Source organism: Haliaeetus albicilla, chromosome 1 (assembly GCF_947461875.1).
Source record: "Haliaeetus albicilla chromosome 1, bHalAlb1.1, whole genome shotgun sequence".
NCBI classification, from domain to species: Eukaryota; Metazoa; Chordata; class Aves; order Accipitriformes; family Accipitridae; genus Haliaeetus; species Haliaeetus albicilla.
Genome location: NC_091483.1, coordinates 65,036,498 through 65,059,121, shown reverse-complemented (window position 1 = coordinate 65,059,121; position 22,624 = coordinate 65,036,498). Strand labels below are relative to the sequence as shown.

General features: G+C 37.0%; 1 protein-coding gene across 1 annotated transcript; it reads left to right on the top strand.

Moving 5' to 3' along the window:
* The first annotated feature begins 614 nt into the window (after positions 1-614).
* PI4K2B (phosphatidylinositol 4-kinase type 2 beta) lies at positions 615-22,550 on the top strand. Its single transcript, XM_069792487.1, has 10 exons — positions 615-1,041; positions 5,388-5,536; positions 10,716-10,916; positions 11,410-11,541; positions 12,930-13,083; positions 15,272-15,339; positions 15,853-15,952; positions 16,996-17,129; positions 18,188-18,247; positions 20,844-22,550. Exons 1-10 carry the CDS (start codon positions 762-764, stop codon positions 21,015-21,017), a joined length of 1,452 nt encoding a protein of 483 aa, XP_069648588.1. The 5' UTR covers positions 615-761; the 3' UTR covers positions 21,018-22,550.
* Positions 22,551-22,624: the final 74 nt, after the last annotated feature.

Sequence of the window (22,624 nt, the reverse complement as noted above, 5' to 3'; positions counted from 1 at the left end):
TAGAACAACGTCTTTTTAAAGTATGGGGAGGGAGAGCAGCTGGCTAGTGGAAAGTGGTGGCCAGGAGACGAGCCTGTTTCAGATGTAAGAAATAAAGCAAGTTTGGGGGACGTTTTCGGTAAATCACTGGTAGTGAAAATACCGCAAGCGTGGGGGCCTGTAGCTGTGATTTCCGGGAGGAACGTTGAGCAGATCCTGCCGCTCTTAGCCTGTCTCAAACTCCCTGCAGACTGACACCAGCCGCCCGCAGCACCCGATGCTGCCCCAGCGCTGGCAGCAGCAGCAGCAGCAGGACCCCCCCCCCGCCCCGGCTGACCAGCGGCGGGGACTTCGCTGGACGGGCTCCGCGATTCCCCGAGTACAATTTTGCCGCGAGGCGTGAGCTCCTTGCAAACTGAGGTGCCGGACCCGTGACTGGCAGCTGGCCTGGAGAAGGCTTTGGAGCCCTTACCGACCCCTCCGGCGCCCGCCGCCGGCCGCCACGCAAGCACACGGGCTGGTCTGGGGACGGCTGCGCAGCCCGGGGGCGCGGGGACACCCCGCAGGAGCCGCTCGGCGCCGCGGCCCCTTTAAGGCAGGTAGCGGCGGGGGCGGGGTGCCGGTGCCGCGCGCATGCGCAGGGCCGTGACAGGAGCCGCGGCCGCGGAGCGGGCTGTGGCGGCCGGCAGCGCCATGGGCTGCGGCGGAGGGGCCTGAGCCCGCCCGGCGGCGTCCGCCTGCCTGCCTCCCTCCCTCCCTCCGCGCTCGGCCCCCGGCCGCCCATGGCGGAGCCGGGTGCCGAGGAGCCCGACGAGCGGCTGCTGCTCCTGACGGAGCCGGCGCCTCAGGCAGGGCCACCCTGGCGGGGGCCGCAAAGGGTGAAAGCCGCCCCCGGCGGGGCTGTGAGGCTGTGTGGGGAGCTGGGGCTCGAGGAGGAGGAGGAGGAGGGTGAGGAGGACTCGGGGCCCGAAGGGGATGGAGAGGACGAGCCTCTCCTGCGGGCGTCGGGCCGCGGCCGCCGAGCGGGCGCCGCCTGGGACAAGGAGCCCCGCGCCGCCGCAGGTACGGCCCGGGGCCGCCGCCGGGCTCGGCTGAAGGCGGAGGGGAGCTGCGGGGGGAGCGCCAGCGCGGCTCGGGGCAGGGTGGCTTCGCTCGGGGAGGGCTGACGGGGTTAGGCTGCCCGGGTGTCTCCGGCGGGAGAGGTGGCCCCTGCCCGGTCCTGCCCTGCCCTGCCCAGCCAGCGAGGCTCGAAAAGTACCTGTAGGGGCTAAAGTACGCTCGATGTGCCGTGCCCGATGCCTCCTTGAAGTGTCCCTGTCTCATAGGGAGCTGCTTGCCAGCTTTTATGGGAAGGCAGGGTTATCAGCGAAGGGCAGAGGCGCGTTGCCCACGCTCGGCTTGTGGGCTCGCTGACGAACAGTCTTTGAAGGGAAAGTGCTGTGAATGGCTCGAAATTCAAATGCTTTGTCTTTGTGTGCAGGGCTGCACGAACTCATTTACGTCTTCGTGAGTGTCTCCACTCTTACTTGTCCTTGTTCTCTGTCTTCTGTTTTGCTGGGCTTTGCTTTGTTTGTTTCTGTCATGTGTTTTGAAACTTCTGGCTTTGCATGTTTTGCATACTGTTCTGTGATGGGACTGGCTGCTGCTTCCTGAACACCTGGCAAACTCTGTCAAGTTTTCTATTTGTCAGGCCTATTACAGCAATTACTTGCTGGTGACCCCCATCTTTTCATCCTGTAAAGAAAACTTACCTGTGTTTCTGTTCTTTGCTCCAGTCATCTCTTCGCTTCTTTGTACCATCACGTGTGTTAAGAGCTGTAGATGTGGACTCTTCTGTCATGTTTTTGGTTTTCATCAAAATTTATCTGCTTGCCATGTTTTGAAATCCAGTCTTGAAGAGAGAAAGTAATGTGATGTCAAAATTCAGAAATGTAGGAACTTAGTTATCAATTTGAAAAGAAGCATAAGCGTGGCTGTTATCTAATTCTAAATATAGGGGCAAGATGATAAAATTCACTATTTATTGCTTACTTTTTTTCCTTTAAACTTTCAAGTTTTCTGATTCTGTGCGACTTTGTAAATAGATGTACATCTAGGAAAGGTTGGCTGACAGAAATCTGTGGACTTCGATCACTTAATAGTGTTTGCTGTTGTAATTATACCATAGGATTCTTGCTGGAGACAGGTGAAAATTGTTCCTTTTGCAACAATAGTGTATTAAATAAAAAAAAAAACACAAACCCAAAATAAAAATCCCATCAATTTGAGCAAAATAAGTTATGCTAGTAACTTTTTTTTTTGGTAGCCACAGAGAGCTTTTGCTGGTGTACTGTGTTTAACTATAAGAAAAAAAAATAATGTCTTTTGACCAATGGCCTCAAGTGCAGACCAGCCCTGTAATGCAAACATGCCATTAAAATGTTAGAGTTCTCATGTCTTGTTCCCACAAGATTTAAGATGTGTTAATGAGACAGTGCCTCTAGCAAAACATAGTAGTTAATGCTTCAGAGTGGAGACTAGGGCCGTGGGTCTGGCACCACTGGGGCAATTAGGATGGTGAATGCAGAGATCCCTACTTGGGATCTGCCCCAAGAGTACGTAAGAAAATCTCAGAACTGTGATTGATCGCAGCATCTCATCTCTAGCTCTTGTTTCCTTGTCCTTGCCTTTTCTGTGTGTCTAACACTTGAAGGTACAGGATTGTTTCACGTCAGGTGGAACAAATGTGCAGCAGATGTTATTCATGCATGTTATTGCAACACAGAGAGTGTTTTTATAATGGAATTATGGTCAGAATATGAGACTGTATAGAAGAAGATGGAATTGGTTGAAGGGACTACCATTAGTGTTAAAGTAGTATAAGGCTAGTTTAGTATTGAAGGAGTTCATACATATTGCTCTTGTAAAGTGTATTGGTTTAGCTTATGTTAACTTGACGGAAGAACAGGTTGAGGTGTATACGTGGATGATAGTATTCGTACCTTCTTTGGCATATCCTCATCATTCCAGTATAGCAGCTTCACAGCCTTAGGCCTTGTCCAAATTAATTTGAAAAAAGTTATTGAGCTTGGTGGTTAGACTCTGTGTGTGTGTGAGCCCTGGTCTACTGAGTGGGAGTTTAATGAGAAGAGTAGTTTCAAGAGTGGTTGCAAGAAAAACCCTGATTAGTTCTAATTGTAAGTTTAGAGACTGTACTGGGAGTAAGTTGTGACCATAACATGCTTTCACAGTGGAGAACTTGATTAAAATAATTTTTGAAGAAGAAACCAACTCAGAAAACCCTGCCATATTCAGCAAATACTAGCTTCAATGAAAATGGCTTATTTTCATGTGGAAGGTGTTGGTAAAATGAAAGAAAGCTTCTTAAAACTGCCAGTTTCCTTGTTTTCAGCCTATATATTTTTTTGTACAGCCACATCACTGTGGTAACGAAGGATTTCCAGTAGCACATTAGCAATACTGAACAAATCGTAAGTTTCAAAAATTATTTTTTGTTTTTAATTTGATTTTTAATTGAATATATTTTTCCTGCAGTTATCTTTTATGTTAGAAAAGACATGGTTGAAGAATTTCCTCAAGGCAGTGAGACTTCTCATGGTTTTAGCTTCTGGAATGAATGCACAGAAGTTAAAAACTGACCTCTGAGAAAGTTGTCTTCCACGTATACAACTTCAATCCCTGTGATATAAAGTTCATGTGTAGGTCCTCTTCATCTGGAAGATTAATGTGCAGAGCAACTTAATATGGATGTTGTATTTCGTTTGGTAACAGTATAATGCACAACCTTGATTTTGCTTTCACTGACAGAAATATGTAGTAGTTGCAGCTCGGCAGTGTGATGTGATGTTTCTCATGTAGAGATAGTTGAGGCTTAAATATGGAGTAAGAACCACTGCTTTAAAGTGACTTTTCCCATAAGTGTATTGCGGGTTTTTTGGTTTATTTCCCTAACTCACTTAAGTACTTTGTGACAGGGAAGTCTTAGAACCGTTTCCCTCTCTCTTGGTGGCTGACTCTATGAAATGTGATTTATTGATTGTCCCTGACAGTCCTAATGAAAGTCTTAAAATTAAACTGTAGTTTATTGCAGAAGTATTGGCCAAGTAGTCTAACAGATTCTGATCCAATGGGCTACAGTTGTTGATCCTTAAGAATGAGCTGTTACTAGTTTTAAGGCTTCTCTTCCTGTTGCCAACTTGTATTAAGGTTTTCTGATGTTTTATGCTTTTTAGTTGTTTTTGTCTGGAAGCCATGTTATTATTTGTGAGTGGTTCATGCAAGCAAGTGGTAATGCTCTAGAAAACTTCAAAGAATGTGCTGTGCTAGAAAAAGGTGTTCCAAAACATCAAGAATGATTTTTTATTATTTATTTATTTATTTCGCTGTCCACATACTGTTTAGGAGTACCTTTTCTGAATGGATTCTGTGTCAGTTGTCAGTTCAGAATAATGTACGTGTTTTGTTTTATCTTGCATTTCTTCAAGTGCTGAAATGGGAACACAGTGACTTCATCTATGAATGTTTAATTTAGAATAATATAGCTGTTTCTTAATGCAGAAATGAGCCTTAATGCACAGACCCATAGAAATGTACTCTGTAAGAATATGGATTATTTCTAGCCTTAAGATACAAAAATCTACAATTTCAAAACTTGCAAAGAAATAATTTGAAAAAGTTTAAAGAGCAACAGAAGTATTAAATCCTGGCAGCTTCTTTTCTAGTAATCTTTCTAAATGTTTGCATAGAGTCACAGAGTTTGCATAAATGCCTGCATAGATCTGATCTTTTGGTCAGTATGTAAAGAAATTCTGCAAGTAATTGATAGTGTTTTAATGTTGGAATGATGGTGGCATGCGGTACTTCACTGGGATATTGGTGGCGCTTGTCAGTGCTACATGTAACGGATTGTTTTGTGAGTAACATTATTGTGTCTTAGCAGATAATGAACGTTAGCCAAGCTGTTAAATGAATGGTTGTAACAGTTAGTGGGTGATGGACAGTTTATGTTCAGGTAGCTTTCTCTACAAAAGGACACAAAAATCTTAATAAAAATGTTATGTAAAATCTTCAGCATTTTTTTTACAGATATGATTTTGAAGGGATTTTTCTCTTATAGTCTTCCTTATGTAAATAAAATTTTAAAAAAAAATCCTTGAAAAGTATAAACACTTTGCAGGGGTAGTCTCAAATTAGTTGTTGCTGATTCAGCTGATTTACTTTAAACAAAAGGTTGATTAGATGTGGGTAGGTCAGTGGGAAAACTTGCACTGATTTAATGGACCAGATTTTTCAGCCTGCTATTGAATGGGCATTAACAGGAAAGGCTGTTAGCTTTTCAGTGTGTTTACTCATGTTGTTAATTTGTAGTAAAAATTACACTTAAGGTTGCTTGTTTTCTTATTTTTCAGGACATACTGCTGATATGAATATATTTTTAGATGATCCAGAATTTGCAGAAATTATTCTGAGAGCAGAACAAGCTATAGAGTGTGGAGTTTTTCCAGAAAGAATCTCTCAAGGATCCAGTGGGAGTTACTTTGCCAAGGATCCAAAAGGGGTGAGCATGTTACTGCAAAATTGGAGACACTATCAGCAACAAGTTTACAATGGAAATTTTAAAATTCTATTTAAATGGAACTTCACTTAAATAAGTTGTTCAATAATTTATGGTGCCAAAATCCATGTTGGAAAAATCAAAGCAAATTAAATATTTAGATTTCTAACTATGTCTTGCAGCATAAGCTAAGCCCAAGTAACTATTATTTATCTGTTGCAGTTTTATGATGTTTTGAATGTTCTGCATCGAAGAAATATGGAAGAAATAAAAGGGCCTCTTTAACATCTGAAAAAAAATCAGAAATTCTGTTGTTCAGAAGCTAATATTTTGGGTTTTGTATGTTTTAATTGATTCTTGACACAACTGAGCTTCTGATTTGGGTACTGTTTAGGTTTCTATATAAAAAAATCTACCTTTTTACTTGTACTTGTCTGCTGAATCTTAACTTGAAGATTTGGTTTCCCTTCCCTTAGTGGTAAATGGTACCTTGAATAGTGATCATCAAAGAGGTGTCCTAAGGTTACTTTGAGACAGAGAAGTAACAGTTACCTGAATATCTTGCTTGAAAAGTTACATTTGGTTAGCATTATTTAGTAAGAGAAAATGTCTCTGACATCCTTTCACATTGTTTTCTTTAAATCAGATATACTTTGTCTGCTTACTGACCTGTTCCAAAAAAGAAGACTCCCAACCCCCACGCCTTTGTTAATATGTCATATCTGATTTTATTTTAAGCTCAGTCAGCAGTCTTCTGGTCTTAGGTAGATGTAAGTGTTCATTAATCCTGAAGGTCCCAGCTGTGTTGGACGTGGAAGTTGTAACACTTATAAGTGCCTAGGTTTTCAGAACATATTCAGGTGGTTGTACTTACCTGCATCCCCAAAACTGTCATTTCCCATTTGTTTAGGAAGTAGTATTTCTTCGTTTAGCTTTTATTCATATTATTGGTCATTACATATATTCCTGTTTTGCCACTTAATTTTCATAGATGTTTGGTTTGTTTTAATGCCACTTTTCTGGTGGTAAGTTTTTACACTTTATTGAATGAGTGATTTTTAGAATAGTTACCTGACTTAGAAATAAATTCATAAATTCACATACTTATTTGTATTAAGATGGAAAGTGGCAGAACTACCCCTTCAAAATCTTCTGCACATTGCAGTTCATACTCCTGTGTTCCAGGAACATTTGTTAGTAATGACCCCCTTCATTCTGGTGGAGGAGAGCCAAAGTAGGTTGGGAAGGAAGGTCTCTTTTTGGAAGTGGAAAAAAAACCCCGTTCTTTCTCTAATGGCTTTGTGGGATTCTTGCTGTCACGTACAATGCTGTTAATATGAAAACCTGTTCAAAGTTTCAGTAGACCTTTTAAACTTCAGGTCACTTCCCTACTTCAGTAGGTTTTCAGGTTGTATGGTTATATATACATATTCAAAATTTATACTCTTTTTAAAGAGGTATTTTAAATTAGGGTTGTATCTTATTTCATACGCAATAGGAAGAAATCTTAGTAAGTAACCAAATACTGGTTTAAATCGATACTTTTTAAAAAATTCAGTGCATGATGTGTCTAAAGAGTATTCTACAGTGTTATGCTAAAAATGCTTTAAAACTGGTTAAGTGGGTTTTTTTGGAGTTTTTCTTAATGCTGTGCAATTGAGATCTTTTAGTCTTAGAAAGTTAGTTAGTAGGGAAATTACTAAAAAAAGACTCATACTTGTTCTGGATTTCCATATGTGCAAATCTGTTTTGTCTGAAGCCTCTCTGGGCTGATTTTGCAGTTTTTTGGTGACTAGCAAATGCCTGAGAGACTCGCTGTGCCCTGGGGCTAATGAGAGAGTACTTACACATTATTTTTGTAACCAACAGTATTTTGGATGGAGCAACTTATTTCCTTGTTTCTTATGTGGTGATTTTCTTGTTGGTTTTACTTCTGGTTTGCAGTGAAGTGTTGTTTTTCTTCCTAGTTAAGTTTGTAGTAGTGACTTGCCCTCCCCCTTCATGCAGGTCATTGATTTGAATGTAAGTATTTAGGAGAAATAAAGACTAAAAAAACCACCTTTTTTTTTTTATGTGGACCAGAAAAAATTCATTGCAAAATATGAAAGTATTTGCCAACATGGGATTGTGAGAATAATGATACAGAGTTCCTAGCTGACTTTCAATTTTGCTTTTATTCTTTGCGCTAAATTTAGAGTTTATCCATATTTGTTACCCATATTTAAAGGTCTGATAAAACTTCATTTTGTCAATAGTGCAACTGCTATTTGTAGAATGGATTTCACATTCAGTTTGACAGAGTATTGTATCATTCTACTTCAGACCAGTTATGTGACTTGCTTTCTCCTATTCTTCTTGAGTAATCTCCTCTTCCTTATGCTGGGGAAGAGTTTATTGAAGACATGCTAAGCTGCCTTACTGGTCAGTTTCTGAAGTGTTTACCCACACTAATATCAGGTTACAGGTTATACATGTTATTCGCTGCTTTGGGTCTATCAGAAAGATAAAACTAAAATTGCCTAACTAAATTATTAACTTTTTGTATTTATTGGCACAGTTGTATACTGATATGAAGCAGTTCAGTACTTAAGGAGCACGATTGCTGAAGTGTTGAATATTTCTGCATTTGTTGTTCATTGTGTAACCAATAAAGTAAAAGACATTGTGTCTGTTACAAACTGTTCTGCAACATGTTTTTGACAGTTTAGCTATTGGCTAATTGGTAATGCCAATGGAGTCAGTCTAGAAATTAATTTTGACTTGCAAAATTACGACTGGCCTTGGAAGCTTGTTCTACTCTCATCCTCAACAGCAGTGGCTCTGCAAAATTTAGCAAGGTTCTAACTTCAGTGAAACCTTGAAAACCATATCTAGATTTGATAGTATAGCACAGTCCAGTCGAGGCAAGGAATGGAATGAGCTAAGCTCCTTTTTAAAATGGGCAGTTTGTAGGAAGTATTATCCAAAGAACAATTCAGAAAAGAGATAATTAATGGCTTGGCATATACCACTAAATACACCACTATGTTTCTGGGAAATGAAAAGCTGCTTGCTTTGTTTTGAGCAGGTAGATAGATACCTGTGATTCAATGGGAAAAGTTTAAATAACTCTTTAACAATTCTAAACCTAACATTAGAATTTTGACTAAACTAGTATACCAAGTAAATTCAGTTTCCAGAGTGTTGTGATTTAAAAAAAAATATAAAAAAAATAGTGTGTTCAGAGAACATTGCAGCCTTTCACATTGCATAGCATATTTATTGTAAGCGTAACCTTTTGTGTATGTCTAAATTGAATTGTGTCTGTGCAGTTGCATAGAACTTGCTCTTCATTTTGAATGTAACTGTAGAATCACAGATAACAGCATACCGAAAACAAAAGAATTTTTGTCAATTTGTTTCCTGCCCCTGTTCATAGGAAATTTATTTTATAGGATGAATGCAAATAATGATATTTTGTGACTTATTTCTCCTGGTAGTTGATGGGAATGAATCAAAACAGATGGACAAGACAGGTGGTGCTACTAATGCCTGGTGTCTTCTGTAATCTGTTTACAAATGGAATGAAGTTCTCTGTAGTTAGTTTGTCTTGGACAAAGCAAGATTGTCTTGGACAATCTTGGACTAGTTAGATTGTCTTGGACAAAGTGGGTGAGAATTCTCTAGAAGCTAGAACAATTAGTCAGGTCCTCTCCCTAATCTGGTTGAATCGGCAGTTACTGAAGCAGAATGCTAGTTTCTGACTGCCAGCAAACTTGTTCATGACTTAAGAGTGTAAATTGGCTATGAGTGTTGGTGCAACAACAGGTGATATTTAGCTTATTGAAATAATAACTCTTTTTTTAATGATTCAGGAAAGTACTAATATGGGAAAATGCTTCTTAAACAGTTGTTCTTAAATATTTATTAGATACGAATTTGATTTACTTACCATGGTTCTATGGGAAGGAATGAAGATACAGCATTTCTACAGCATTTCACTTGAGCTAGGGAAGAGTTATTACATGGACTTTATGCACTAGGCTAAAGTTTATCAAAGATAACTGGAAGGTTATGTATTTTAGTGTGGTAATAATCTTGTGGTTCCAGGTTAACAAATACAGAATCATGTGTAGGAGGCACCTTGAGAAATCATCTATTTAATGCCTGTGTTTGTGGAGCAGGATCATTTTAACATGATTCCTGATGAATATCTAACCTGTTGTTGTTGGTGTCCTGTTTTGGAGACTCTACAACCTGGCAGTCTGTTCCAATCTTGAGCTGCTCTTAAAGTTCAAAAGGGTTTTTTCTTTCCAACTTCTCTGCTGGGATTTAAGCCTATCATTTCTTGGCTCGTTAACAGTAAATGTGTTTTTCTTCTTTTCTCTATAGCAAGCTATTACCATAGTTCATTGTGCCCCATTTTCTCTTAAGCCAAACAATCATAGTCTTTCATTATTAACATTTTTTGTGCTTATTCTCATTTTTTTTTCAACTTTTTCCAGTTTAACAGATTTCTTGAAGTGTAGTGTCCAAAATTGGACACAGTACTCTGAGTAACTTTAGGCTTTACTGCGCATCTCCAATGTAAATAGTAGCTGATGTGTGTGTGAACCATTGTCAGCTTTGAGTTGAGGAATCTATAGCTGTGGTAAGAGACACTACCTTTTGGAATTGCAAAGTGCAGAACATTTTGATCCATTCAAACTTAAAGCAATAAATAAAATAGATATAAAAGAGAAAAGGTAACATCTGATTATTGGCATTCTGTATGTTTGTCACTTTCCTGGAACCATTATGTCTCTGAAATATCTTGTCGATGAGTTAATTGGTGGGCTGAAAGTGATTTTTTTTTTAAAACTACTTTTACAGCGTCCTTTTTAAAAAACTTAGACTATTAAAAAAAATTGTATTCTAAAATGCAGCCCTCTAATTTTGAAAAACTAGTAAATGTTAGCTGGTTTGGATTTTTCTCTTATGAAGAGCTTATTTTGAATTGGTACTACTTCTAGACAAGCATTTGATGATAAATTTATTTGGAATACCATTTTGTTAGTTTTATTATTTTGTCATCTAAAAAGAGCAACTATAAAATGCAATGTACAGTATCTAATCAATACTTTCAAATAACTAATTTTCAAAATAATTTTAATCTTTTGCAACTCAAAGTATTTATACTTTAATTTTGTATTATTTATCCTAGAAAATTATTGGAGTGTTCAAACCAAAATCTGAAGAGCCTTATGGACATCTAAATCCAAAATGGACCAAATATTTTCACAAAGTTTGTTGTCCTTGCTGCTTTGGCAGAGGCTGCCTCGTTCCAAATCAGGGATACCTCTCTGAAGCTGGTGCCTATCTTGTGGATGACAAGCTGGGGCTAGGAGTTGTACCTAAAACTAAGGTAGAAGTTAAAATACCTAAATTATTGAATGCAAAAAAAATATATAGTGACAGATTTGTGAGTCTCTGGACTATAGTTGTGGACACATCCTTGTATATCATGCATTATCCCTAAGTCATTTATGAACTATTCCAAGTCCAAAGGCACAGTGGTTTGGTGCAGAAATAATGACTGTAATTTTTGTTTTAAAGGATAAGTTTGAGATCTGAATTGAATCTCTGGAACCACTTCAGTTTCTAGCATGTTCTGACACTTTTGTGCCTCGTGTTTTGGTGAGATGCAAAAATTGCAAAAAGCAGCATATAAAGATTCCCATTTTTGTTTGACATAAGTAAAATAGCAAATATTCACCTTTTTATATAAAATTTGTCTTTTGGAAATGCCTGATGCTTCCTGTTTGCTTTTTTTGACAACTAAGCTTAAAATTTACTGTAAACTTATAATTGAAATAATAAGGAATTCTGAGCTGTGTTCTCAACTTTTATATTTTAAGGTTGTCTGGCTTGTCAGTGAGACCTTTAATTACAGTGCAATAGATCGTGCAAAGTCAAGAGGAAAAAAATATGCTTTAGAGAAAGTGCCAAAAGTTGCTAAAAAATTTAATCGAATTGGACTACCTCCTAAGGTAAGATGAAAAATAAGTAATCTGTGCATTTCCTGATTCTTACACAAAACTGAGTTTAAAAAGAAAAAAAAAAATTATAGGTAACTTCAACAGTAGAAGAAAAACCTTGTTACTTGTTGAAAATTATCTCTGAATGACTGAAGTTTGATAAATATGACTGTTTCTACACAAAATCTATCCCACTTTGTTACATCATTCCTTCGTTGGAACTATTTTAATAATCTTGCCACTTTTTATTTCAGTTTGCAGTCTAGCTTTCTGCTGGAGGAGTAACATGTTAAGATGTTGTACATGTCTCACTGTTCTTTCATTTTCTTGACTGCTTAGTATATTTCCCTTCAGTGTCATGTTTTTATAATGTCTAATTGTTTCTCCCCTGTAATTTATCTAGTTCTTTCATTTTTCCTAAATCTTGATTATTTTTTTTCCCCCTTCTATTGTTTCTTTTATTCTTTTAGGTATCCTATTGTGTGTCCATCCTACCTTCCTTTCATCTTGTGTGCAGTGCTCCACTGACTAAAACCTCACATCTTTCTTGCCTAATGGGCCTTTTTGTAGCACCAAAATATCACCACAGTGTTCTACTCCTAAACTTTTAAAACACAGGTCATGTACAGCTTGGATAATTAATTTGTGTCAGTTTCCAGCAATTTTGATCCATGTGACATATGTTATGTAAGCTTGTGTTAGCATGGTTATTTCACATGCTATGTGTTTATCCATGTCTCTGCATGTGTGCATCTGCATTTTATTTCTTGAATATAAGTCCTCTTTTGAATTTTAATCTTGAGCACCTTTCCTGTTGCCCACACATATGGAGCCTATGCCATCTGTAGTTTTCTTCCTTGGACTCTTTTGGGAAATGTATTTCAGCCATTTTCATGCAAAAAGTGTCTGTCTTGAAAAAATGTATGTTTCATTCATGAGAACAGCAGCCTTAAACAAGCTTTTCAGAGAGGAGGATTTTTCTCCTGTAAATTTTGGTGAGTTTCCTACGAACTATTGAAACAAGTGTTTCCAATGAAAAAGAGAATAGGTGTTATATCTTTTGCTTTATTTCAAACATTGCTCGTGATACTGAGTGTTCTTTTATGTTGAGCTGTCTGGCTACGTTTTATTCCCGGTGAACTCAGTGAGTGCTTAAATAAATAAATAAAACCCAACACCAAAAAACCTAGGAAAAACCCTCATGATTTGAGTCTATTTTTTTTTTTTTTTTTTTTTAGAATTTAGGAATGCAAGAGAAACCACTTAGTAATTTTTTTTTAATGTCATGCTTCCTGTGTTCTGAACTTTGAAAGTATATAATCAGGTTTTCTGTTAATGTTAAGATTAGTTATGTGACCTATCCAAATGCATTTTCCAAAAGCAGTTTCTTAATGTTTCAGGTTGGCTCCTTTCAGCTGTTTGTTGAAGGATATAAGGAAGCTGACTACTGGCTCAGGAAGTTTGAAACTGATCCCTTACCTGAGAACACAAGGAAAGAATTTCAGTCACAGTTTGAAAGATTGGTTATCTTGGATTATGTCATCAGAAATACAGGTATTTGTTAGTGTCTCTCAGTATCTGTCTACTTTTGTGAGGCAGAAATGGTAAGCAATGCTGGCTGAAAGTTGCTGCTGAAGGCTTTTAATGCATTTCAAATGCTTTTCTCACAATTGAAGGCCAGAATGTTGCATTTTAAACTTTAAAAAATTTACTTTGGATTCAAACATTAAATATTGCAATATGATGAAATCCAAACAACCCTTTTTGGCTGTTACTTGATACTTTAAAGCAATGTAAGAATTCAAGAAAAAATACTTTATGCTTGAATTCTAATAGTAGGCTTAATTTAACTGTCTGTTTCCCCTGATTAGGATAAGGAGTGGTGGGCTTTCAGAAACCATAAGAAAAGCCATGACTACCATTCCTTTTATGCTGAGATGGAGCCAATTAACAGCACAGTTCTGCATCAGTGCAAAATAGTTCATATTGTGACTAGGCACTGAAGTACAACTGTGATATATATCGCTTGGTTTTCCTCCATTCTTATTTCTTTCACTCAGAAGCTGGGATTCTTCTGTTGACTATGTAGGTGATCTATTTCCTCAAGAATCCAAAGGCAGTTTTATATTTAAAATACTTCATTTGCTGCTTTGTCAGAGGTAGGCATCTTTACACTTCTTCAGACATACCAGCTCTAGTTAATTTTCCTTTTCTTAAATTCACTTATTAGAAAGGAATCCATCTGAAAATAAGTCACTCTAACCTGTGGCTTTTTAGAAGCAAAATGAAAGAAAGAGTCATAAGAACGTGTCATGGTTTAACCTCAGCTGTTAACTAAGCACCATGCAGCTGCTCATTCGCTCCCCCTTCCACCCAGTGGGATGGGGGAGAGAATGGGCGGGGGGAAAGTAAAACTTATGGGTTGAGATAAGAACAGTTTAATAGAACAGAAAGGAAGAAACTAATAATAATAATAAAAATAATAAAATGACAATAATAAAAGGATTGGAATATACAAAACAAGTGATGCACAATGCAATTGCCCACCACTCGCTGACCGACCCCCAGTAGTTCCTGAGTGGCGATCTCCCCCACCCCAACTCCCCCCAGTTTATATACTGGGCATGACGTCACATGGTACGGAATACCCCTTTGGCCAGTTTGGGTCAGCTGTCCTGGCTGTGTCCCCTCCCAACTTCTTGTTCCTCTCCAGCCTTCCTGCTGGCTGGGCATGAGAAGCTGAAAAATCCTTGACTTAGTCTAAACATTACTTAGCAACAGCTGAAAACATCAGTGTTATCAACATTCTTCTCATACCTAACCCAAAACATAACACTATACCAGCTACTAGGAAGAAAATTAACTCTATCCCATCTGAAACCAGGACAGAACATAACACTTTCTAGCTGCTGCTATGGTCTTTCACGTTTATCAAATAGATCCCAGCGTTTCCAAACAAATACTGTGTCCTGGGACTTTCTTAAAATTGTAAGAAAAGTACTTAAAATGCAAAACCTCATTACGTGGATGATTCTACCTTCATCTAATACATCTAGTCATGATGGAACATGAAAATCTTCTGACGGATGTTTAACTAAGCTTAAGGGAGCACCTTAAGATGACAGAAGGACCTACAAATCCATGCAATCATCCTTTATCTAAAAGACCTTGTCAAAGCCTTCAGTGTCTCAATTTTGTCTGAACGGTGCAGATGTTTTCAGCTTCTGAAAGGCTCTTCAGTTTTTCACCCCTCTATCTTTGAAGAGTCTGTTTTCTCCATGTAGTCAAACATCACACTATCTATAATTTTGGAGGCCCTCTCCCTTTCCCCATCAGCATTAAAAGAAGCTTAAAAATTAAGTCATTGTGATTGCTGCTGCTGACAGGTTTTTTTTCCCCAGGAAAAGTGCACACTACAACCAATCTTTCTGTATAAAGTGGATTAACATAGTTTCTTGTAGTTTTCTGGATACTTTGCTGTATATTCAGCCAGCTGGAGAAGCTAAAGCAGTAACACGTACCTAAGAGCCCTTGATAAATTTTTGTCGTTTCCAGTAAATCGGTTGCCTCATACATTTCAGTAAAGCTAAAACACATGTATAGTGATGGAAAAAACTTTTTGAACAGTTTTGCCTGACTCCTTTGGTAAATTCTCAGTTTACAAGATTAGTCATTATATATCACTTTCGGTAATGATTTCTTTATAAGTGACATGTTGTGACATGCATTTTCCTGTTTAAAGACAGAGGTAACGATAACTGGTTAGTCAGGTATGAAAAACAAGATGATGGACTTGATCTGTCAGATAAGGTAAGAAAATTATACTCTGAAACTTATATTCTTTAAATTGTTTAGTTTTATAACTTGGTCTTGCAGGGGATTAAGTGCATGACTTTAATCCTGGGGCGTGGTCTCAGGAATTATGATAACTGCAAATTATTCTAGACGAAATGAATGGAAAAGCTATTTGGTTTAGACTCATCTGGATAGAAGAGTGCTAGAAGTTATTTCTATTGTTCTGTATTTTTTTTTTTTCTTTACTAGCTTGGGCTATAATAATAATAAAACTGCCTACTGTTGCTCGAACACATTTGTTCAGCTACTTACGTGCTCTGCTTATCTTGTATTTGGGGGAAGGGCTCCTTTTTAATGGCGGTAGAGTAAGAATTATAAGTGCTGGAGTTTATTTGGATACTGCTTTATATTGTTTAAGTTGACTTTAAGCAGTGAAGCTAAAATGTATATTATTTAGTATTTTTAATGTATTTCACTATTTTTGTAAGCACATAGATATCACTTATTTTTGAAATATTCCTTCTGTAGGATAGCCAATGGACAACAACTGAAGAATCTACTATTAAAATTGCTGCAATTGACAATGGTTTAGCATTTCCTTTTAAGCATCCTGATGAATGGAGGGCATGTAAGCATTGTATTCTTCAATAATCTTCCTTTGGGGAGTGTAACTGCCAAAGAAGTTGGGGGTTTTTTTGTGGTGTTGTAGTAAGAAACTAAGAAATCATGACTGTAGTTATATATTGAATTTTTAAATAACGTACTTTCTTCAGAAAGTTAGCAACAAATGCCATTTTTGCAATGTCATATGTGATTTAGTCCTTGTTCATGTTTTTTTACCTTTATACCTTTAAACAATATTAACACATGGATATTCATAAACATACTACTGTATGTAAACTGATGGTGGAACTGGAACAATTTAGCAACACTTTTCTCATGTGCGTTTTCTTGAAAAACATGATGGAAAATTACTTGAGTGCAAGGATATGCAAGTTTTCTCTCAAATGGCCAAATTTCTATTTCAAAACAAAGGGTACTGTTGTAGGTGAACAAGTAGACAAGTTAACATGTTATTTTTACTTGTTCTCAGCTTTAGCTTCCTTTGTAGACGTTAATCTTTGGTGTCGTCTTTAACATCTGGTGATATTAATTACTCTTATAGTATCTTTTGAAAAAGCTGTTTAATAGCAATTATGTGAAAAGTTAAGAATGTTTGCTTAGAAGGTGGCATTTTAATAAACTAAAAATGTTATTAAAAAAAAGTAGCTACCTTTTAGTTAATTCTTCAGTATGAGTCAAACACCTGAAAGATTTCTGTTTGATTGTAGCCATTATTTTACTCCAAAGGAAGCTGTATTACTAAACTAGGATAAGGCCTCTACTCTTGCTTACAAGTATTTAATTTATATACATTTTTTACTTACTGCTTCAACTAATTTTATCTTATTACTTAAAATATATTTTCACTGTTTGGAAAAAAGGCTAAGTAGCTGTAAAGCTGCTTTTGTAAATGTAGCCAAAAAATGTGTATGCAGTAACAATGTTGTGAAAAATGGTATGTTACTGAGAACTTCCAGTAGGCAGCAGAGTACCGTATCAGTGGTAAGTGCTTGAGAATTTCATTTTTACCTGTTGTCAATGATTAAGTGTACTGTTTTTCTGCACTAGATCCCTTTCACTGGGCTTGGCTTTCTCAAGCAAAAGTTCCTTTCTCTCAGGAGACCAGAGACCTAGTTCTTCCTCGCATTTCTGATATGAACTTCATACAGGATCTTTGTGAAGATCTTTACGAACTATTTAAGGTGAATCGAGTGCTTCTTTGAATTGAGCATTACTGAAATAGCTAATACCTGTAATGGAAGAGTTAGATGGTTTTTCTTTCTGTGAATTTAACTTCTGTATGTCATGATACTGTGCTATTTTAGCTTTAACATTGGCATGGTAGAAAGGGTTTCTATAATTGAGGAAACTGTGTCACTAATGTGGCTAATTGATAGTAATCAGCTCATCTGAAAAAATAATAACGTTTTATATATCTAAGGTTCACATAATCAGTTAAAGCTAGTTAACTTTTATAGAACAAATCTTTGTGAAAACTCCATTTAAGGTACCTGTGTGGTGTGTATACGCTTAAGATAAACTGTAACAACCTGAGGAAATCATTAATGCTTAATTTTGCATACATATATTGTGTGAAGTTGATGCTGAAATCTTGACCATGTCTAAAGTAAGTCAGACTTATTTTAAAGATACTGAAACTGTGCTACAGTATTGACATGTAAAAAGAATTGATCTTCTCTAAAACATTCCATAAACAATTGTGTCAGATGTTCAAGTGAAGTAATCTAAATGATCAGGATGGAAAGAAATGGAAATATCAAACTTTTAATGAAAATGCAGCTGTAACGTCAAAACTAGATCTGAAACACATTCGCAGTATTTGCGTCTTTGACTCAGTTGTATTCAAAGTGATTCTGGGTTTTCTTTTAAACCTAGTGGAAATTGAAGTATTTAATAAATCTGAAGGAGGAAGTATTCTTTTGCCAGAGTAAAGTGAGAGACAGAGCAGTATGACATTATGTGATTGTATTAAGCCTACCTACCAATGCCCTAAACTGGTATCCACTGATGTATTTTACTTTTATGATGTGAAACACCCTTCGTTTTCACATATGTAAACTTGCTGCAATAAATAGACTTTTTTGTGGGTCATACTATGATTATTTGAAGCTTCCGAAGATTATTATGATGTTGGTAAATATGACTGTGTGTTATGAAATTGATGAATTTGCATGCTAAATATATAGCTAAAAATAAATAGGTCATTTCCTATAATAACTGTTTGTTTTCTTTAATGAAGACTGATAAAGGATTTGACAAGGCTACTTTTGAAAACCAAATGTCTGTTATGAGGGGGCAGGTAAGACTGCTTTTTTACATTTTTATTTATGTATTTAATTTGTCATCACTTCTCAGCTGTTTTTTTTAGAGCTACAAAAACTGACTCCTATTGAATTGAAAGACACTTGACGGTATTTTAATCTGAGAAGACTAGATTTCTCTCTAGATTTTGTTCCTATTTGCATATAGATGAGACAGCAGAAAGCATGTACTGATTTTTATTTCTTATAGAAGATGATTTTCTTAAATAATGTAATTGGGTTTCATTACTTTTGTGGGGGATAGGGAAGGACTTCATACTTATATATTCTTAGAAGGTGTTTTAAGAATGAAACACTGGAGAAGAGTCATAAACTTGGATGGAAAATTTGGTGGGTAATTTCGTTACGTTATTGAAATAAATGTGACTTTATTTTGGAGGGTTAACTTGATCACTGAAATACCTCTCACAAGAAAGCGGTATTAGGGGTAATAAAATTTCTTCATCCTAGCAAATGTCAGAACCATACTTGGAACCAATCCAGCCATTTTCAGATTAGAAGTTTGATGATAATTAAGTGTTGGGTTTTTGTAACACTGAAACAAGAGGGAATGGTTTCTCCATCTTCTTGCTGTTCTAAAATTTAAGACTGGTGTGATATACTGGAAAACAAGCTTTAGCTAAGAACAAATTATTTAGTTCGTTGTAGACATAAAACAGTGATTTGTGAAAATGTAAGGGCATTGGACTAGATAAATTAATAGTCCCATTTGCCCTGAATTTATTGAAACTAACTTCCCTGTGTTCATAAATTCAACATGGATAGTTTAAAGCCAGACATTCACAATTCCTAGAGTGGCTTAATCCGACCTTTTCTCTGTACGATTTCCTCTATCAGGAAGTACCTTGCACAAGACTGCAGCACTGCTTAGTCAAACATCATCCCAGTTAACATTAGTTATGTGTGGTGGCTAAAAGCCAGCAAACCTTACTTATTAAATTGAATTATAGGAGTTATTTCTGAAATAACTTTTCTGAGAAGTTTGTGCAGTCACTGGAAGGTCACTTCTGAAATATACATCCATCTTAAACTGTCTTAAGTAGCTTTTCTGTGATGAGACAATTGGCTACAGGGAATCTGTTATTTAACAGAAAGCTTAAGGAAAAAAACTGATTATATAATTGAGAAAGATCTAGATAAGGTTGTCTAAATTAATTTCCCACTATAAAGGCTGCATCTGGACCCTTTCGTCACACCCTTTCCCTGAGGTGGATTTCAACAGAGATTTGTTTTGTTTTTTTTTTTTCTTGTTGTTGGTTTGGGTTTTGTTTTGTTTTTTTAAATCTCTCTTTAGCTATACAAGAATGTGTTTCACTGTGGGATATGTCAGGTTTTCAGGCATGGTTTTAGGGAAGAATTGCAGATAATGAGTTATTCTTGGATGTGATTAGAAATACATCAGCAAGTGATGCCTTTTAGCACTGATTTTAGACTTGTGTTTGGTGTAAAACCAAAGTATGTTACAAGGGCATTACAGAAGAAGTTGGATATCTAGATCACTTAATGGATTCATTCAGTTAAGATAAATTTGCGGGATAGCCAAAATGTCTGTAAATACATCCTTAAAAATCAAAACCTTAAGAATTAGAAAATGAAGAATCTAGTAGATAAAGATAAGGAGGCTGAAGAGAAATATATCTTGCACGTATGGGGGAAGGCCTTTAAATTTAAGGTACCAAAAGTAGTTACAAGCATATTTTTGTCAAGTGGGGGAAAAAAAATACTGGGAAGGTTTTCAAACCCAAGATAAACCGTTCTCTCAAGAACATAGAAACTAAGCAACCAGGTAACACAGATCTACAAATGATTACCTTAGAACTTAGAAAATGTAAATGTCAAGTGGAGTTGCTAGAAGAGCCAAATTGCAGTAAACTGTGCAAAAAGACTTTATCTGTCAGGGTTCTTCAGCCATGAAAGTGCAGAATGAGCAGGGGATCAGTAAGTCACACAAGGAATAAAGGGGCATTGTGCAGGGGGAAAAAAAAGCCTGATGTTAAGGATAATGCAAGTGTGTCACCAAAACTAAATTGAATACTTGCCTCGGTTTTCAGCAGGATAACATTGAATGTGGAGTAAATTATCAGGGTGGTTGATGAGCACTGAGGTTTTTGGAAGGAAGATAACAGACTCCTGGGAGCTGAGGGCTGAATAATATGGCTTCATATCTTCTGATATGAAAATAATTTGTAGCTAAACTCCTGGTAGATCCTGTGCTAAATACCTGTTGATTGCTTTCTTGTAGGTTTTTTTTCATTAAAGGTGTAATGCTCTTAAGTGATGTGCTAAACTTAAAATGCTCTTAGATTTTTTTTTTTGTCTCTAACATTTTCCAAAAATTTGAAGAGGATTGCATGAAATACTCAAAAAAAGATAGAAAGGTAGTCAGATAGTGGTAGGATGTCATAATGTTACCAAATAAATAAAATACTTCTATTTGCAATAGAGTATCTTTTAAAAATAATTTGACAATGCAGTCCTCTACAGAATTGATTTAAGAGTGGCATCTAACTTTATATTCCTGTTAGCCACAGTTTTATTTGTGTGCTCTCACCTTACCTGCTTTTACTCTTTTAGATATTAAACCTTACTCAGGCATTAAAGGATGAAAAAAGTCCCATTCAGCTTGTTCAGATGCCACGTGTGATTGTGGAGCGAAGTAGCACTGGAAGTCAGGGCCGAATTGTTCATCTGAGTAATGCTTTCACGCAGACCTTTCATAGCAGGAAGCCTTTCTTTTCCTCCTGGTAGCAACAAAAATACATGGGAATCGTAAGTTTCTCTTAACTTTAGGAAGCTACTTCTGTGTAAAAGCTCTGCAATAACGTACTTCTGCTGTATACCAAGAGGTCTGACTGCCGACACCTCAGAACTTAAATTCTAAAGACTTAAGAAATGTATTTTGAATGTAATAAAAGTTTACAATTTTTGTGTCAAAATTGTGAATTCTTATGTCAGGGAATGAGAAGAACTTGTCCATACTGTATTTTTATAGGCTAAATTAATGTATTCTGAATAAGGGAAGATGCACAGTTTGCATATGCTGAGAAACTACTTTTGAATACAACAGAAATTCTTTTTGTTTCATATAAATGTGAGAACCTATACACTATCAATTTCTTTTTGTATGGTCTTTTAAAAAAAAAAGTGCAGAATGTTATCTTTTATTGTGAAAATTATTTTCTTTGGAATTTCTTCCTGATATTTTAAGCTGTTCATAGATTTTTGTAGGCTAGTTACTTGAAATGTCATACACACACACATAAAAAAAAAAATTAAAAAAAAAATCAATCTGTCCTTGACAAAAAAGTGAAAGAAAGGGAGAAGGGAAAAAATGCTCCAAGTAGGTTTTTTTGCACGTGGGGACCAAAAATAGTTAAACAGCTGAATTACAGCAAAATTCAACCTGAGTAAGTGCACACAGTTCCTACTGTGACAAAATAAACTGAGTGTACGTTTCAGAGGTTGAAATTTCACCTGTGGCTTTTAGAACTTGTGTATTTAAGCACATGTATGGAAAATTGTGATATTTCTTTATAGATCCATCACAGCGAAAGAATTGCACCATGTTGTTACAGGTTTGTTTTGCCATATGGGTATAAATGTGTTCATCAGTAGTCGCTAGAGTGGTTCTCTACTGTTAACAACAGAAGCACTACTGTGTTTGTCACAAAGCCAGTCTGCCTTCTAAATTTCTAAACACGCTGTTATTTTTTTTTGCCCAGGGAAGGGGGGGAAAGAGTAATACAGAGAGCACAGAGACTTACTATTGTGCCCTTAGCAATGTCATGCTCATCTGCCCATTGCCATTTGCATTTATGTTTAAGTTACATGGTTTAAGGCATGATGGTCATGTTTCTAGATCTGTGGCTTATGTAACATGGTAAGTATTTTTATTTGATTAATTTTCTGGACAGTTAAGACCAGGAACGGGAGAGAAACTGCTGCTGTTATGAAACTTTCAGTATTTCAGACATTGCTGAATTTTGTAATTCTAAGCAATACTGTTGAACTCAAAAATAATAAAATGCTTGTATTTTATATAATTTGGAGTGGATGTAAATATTAATGTAGCATGTCAGCAATTCACATGACTAACTGGAACGTTTAAGCCTTAAATGTAAAACTCACCGTACGGTGGAGTTCAAAGAAAGATTGAAATGACCACCTTTATAAACTTCCCCGATTTAGTTTTTATCCGGGCAGTTTACTAAGCAATTAAAGATGCTGTTTATGTACCAGACATGCCTACTGGAGAAAATAAATGTCACAGTCTCAAAGGCACGGCTCCTGGGCTCCGCTGTGTTATTTGCCGTGCAGGAAGCGGACCCGATTTTGGTTGGTTTCGTCCCTGTTAC

Excerpts from the sequence above, each read along its gene's own strand:
- PI4K2B (XM_069792487.1), top strand. The coding sequence starts at position 762 with ATGGCGGAGCCGGGTGCCGAGGAGCCCGACGAGCGGCTGCTGCTCCTG. Across the intron at positions 5,537-10,715 it reads TTGCCAAGGATCCAAAAGGG|AAAATTATTGGAGTGTTCAA; the intron begins GTGAGCATGTTA and ends TATTTATCCTAG. Across the intron at positions 10,917-11,409 it reads GAGTTGTACCTAAAACTAAG|GTTGTCTGGCTTGTCAGTGA; the intron begins GTAGAAGTTAAA and ends TTATATTTTAAG.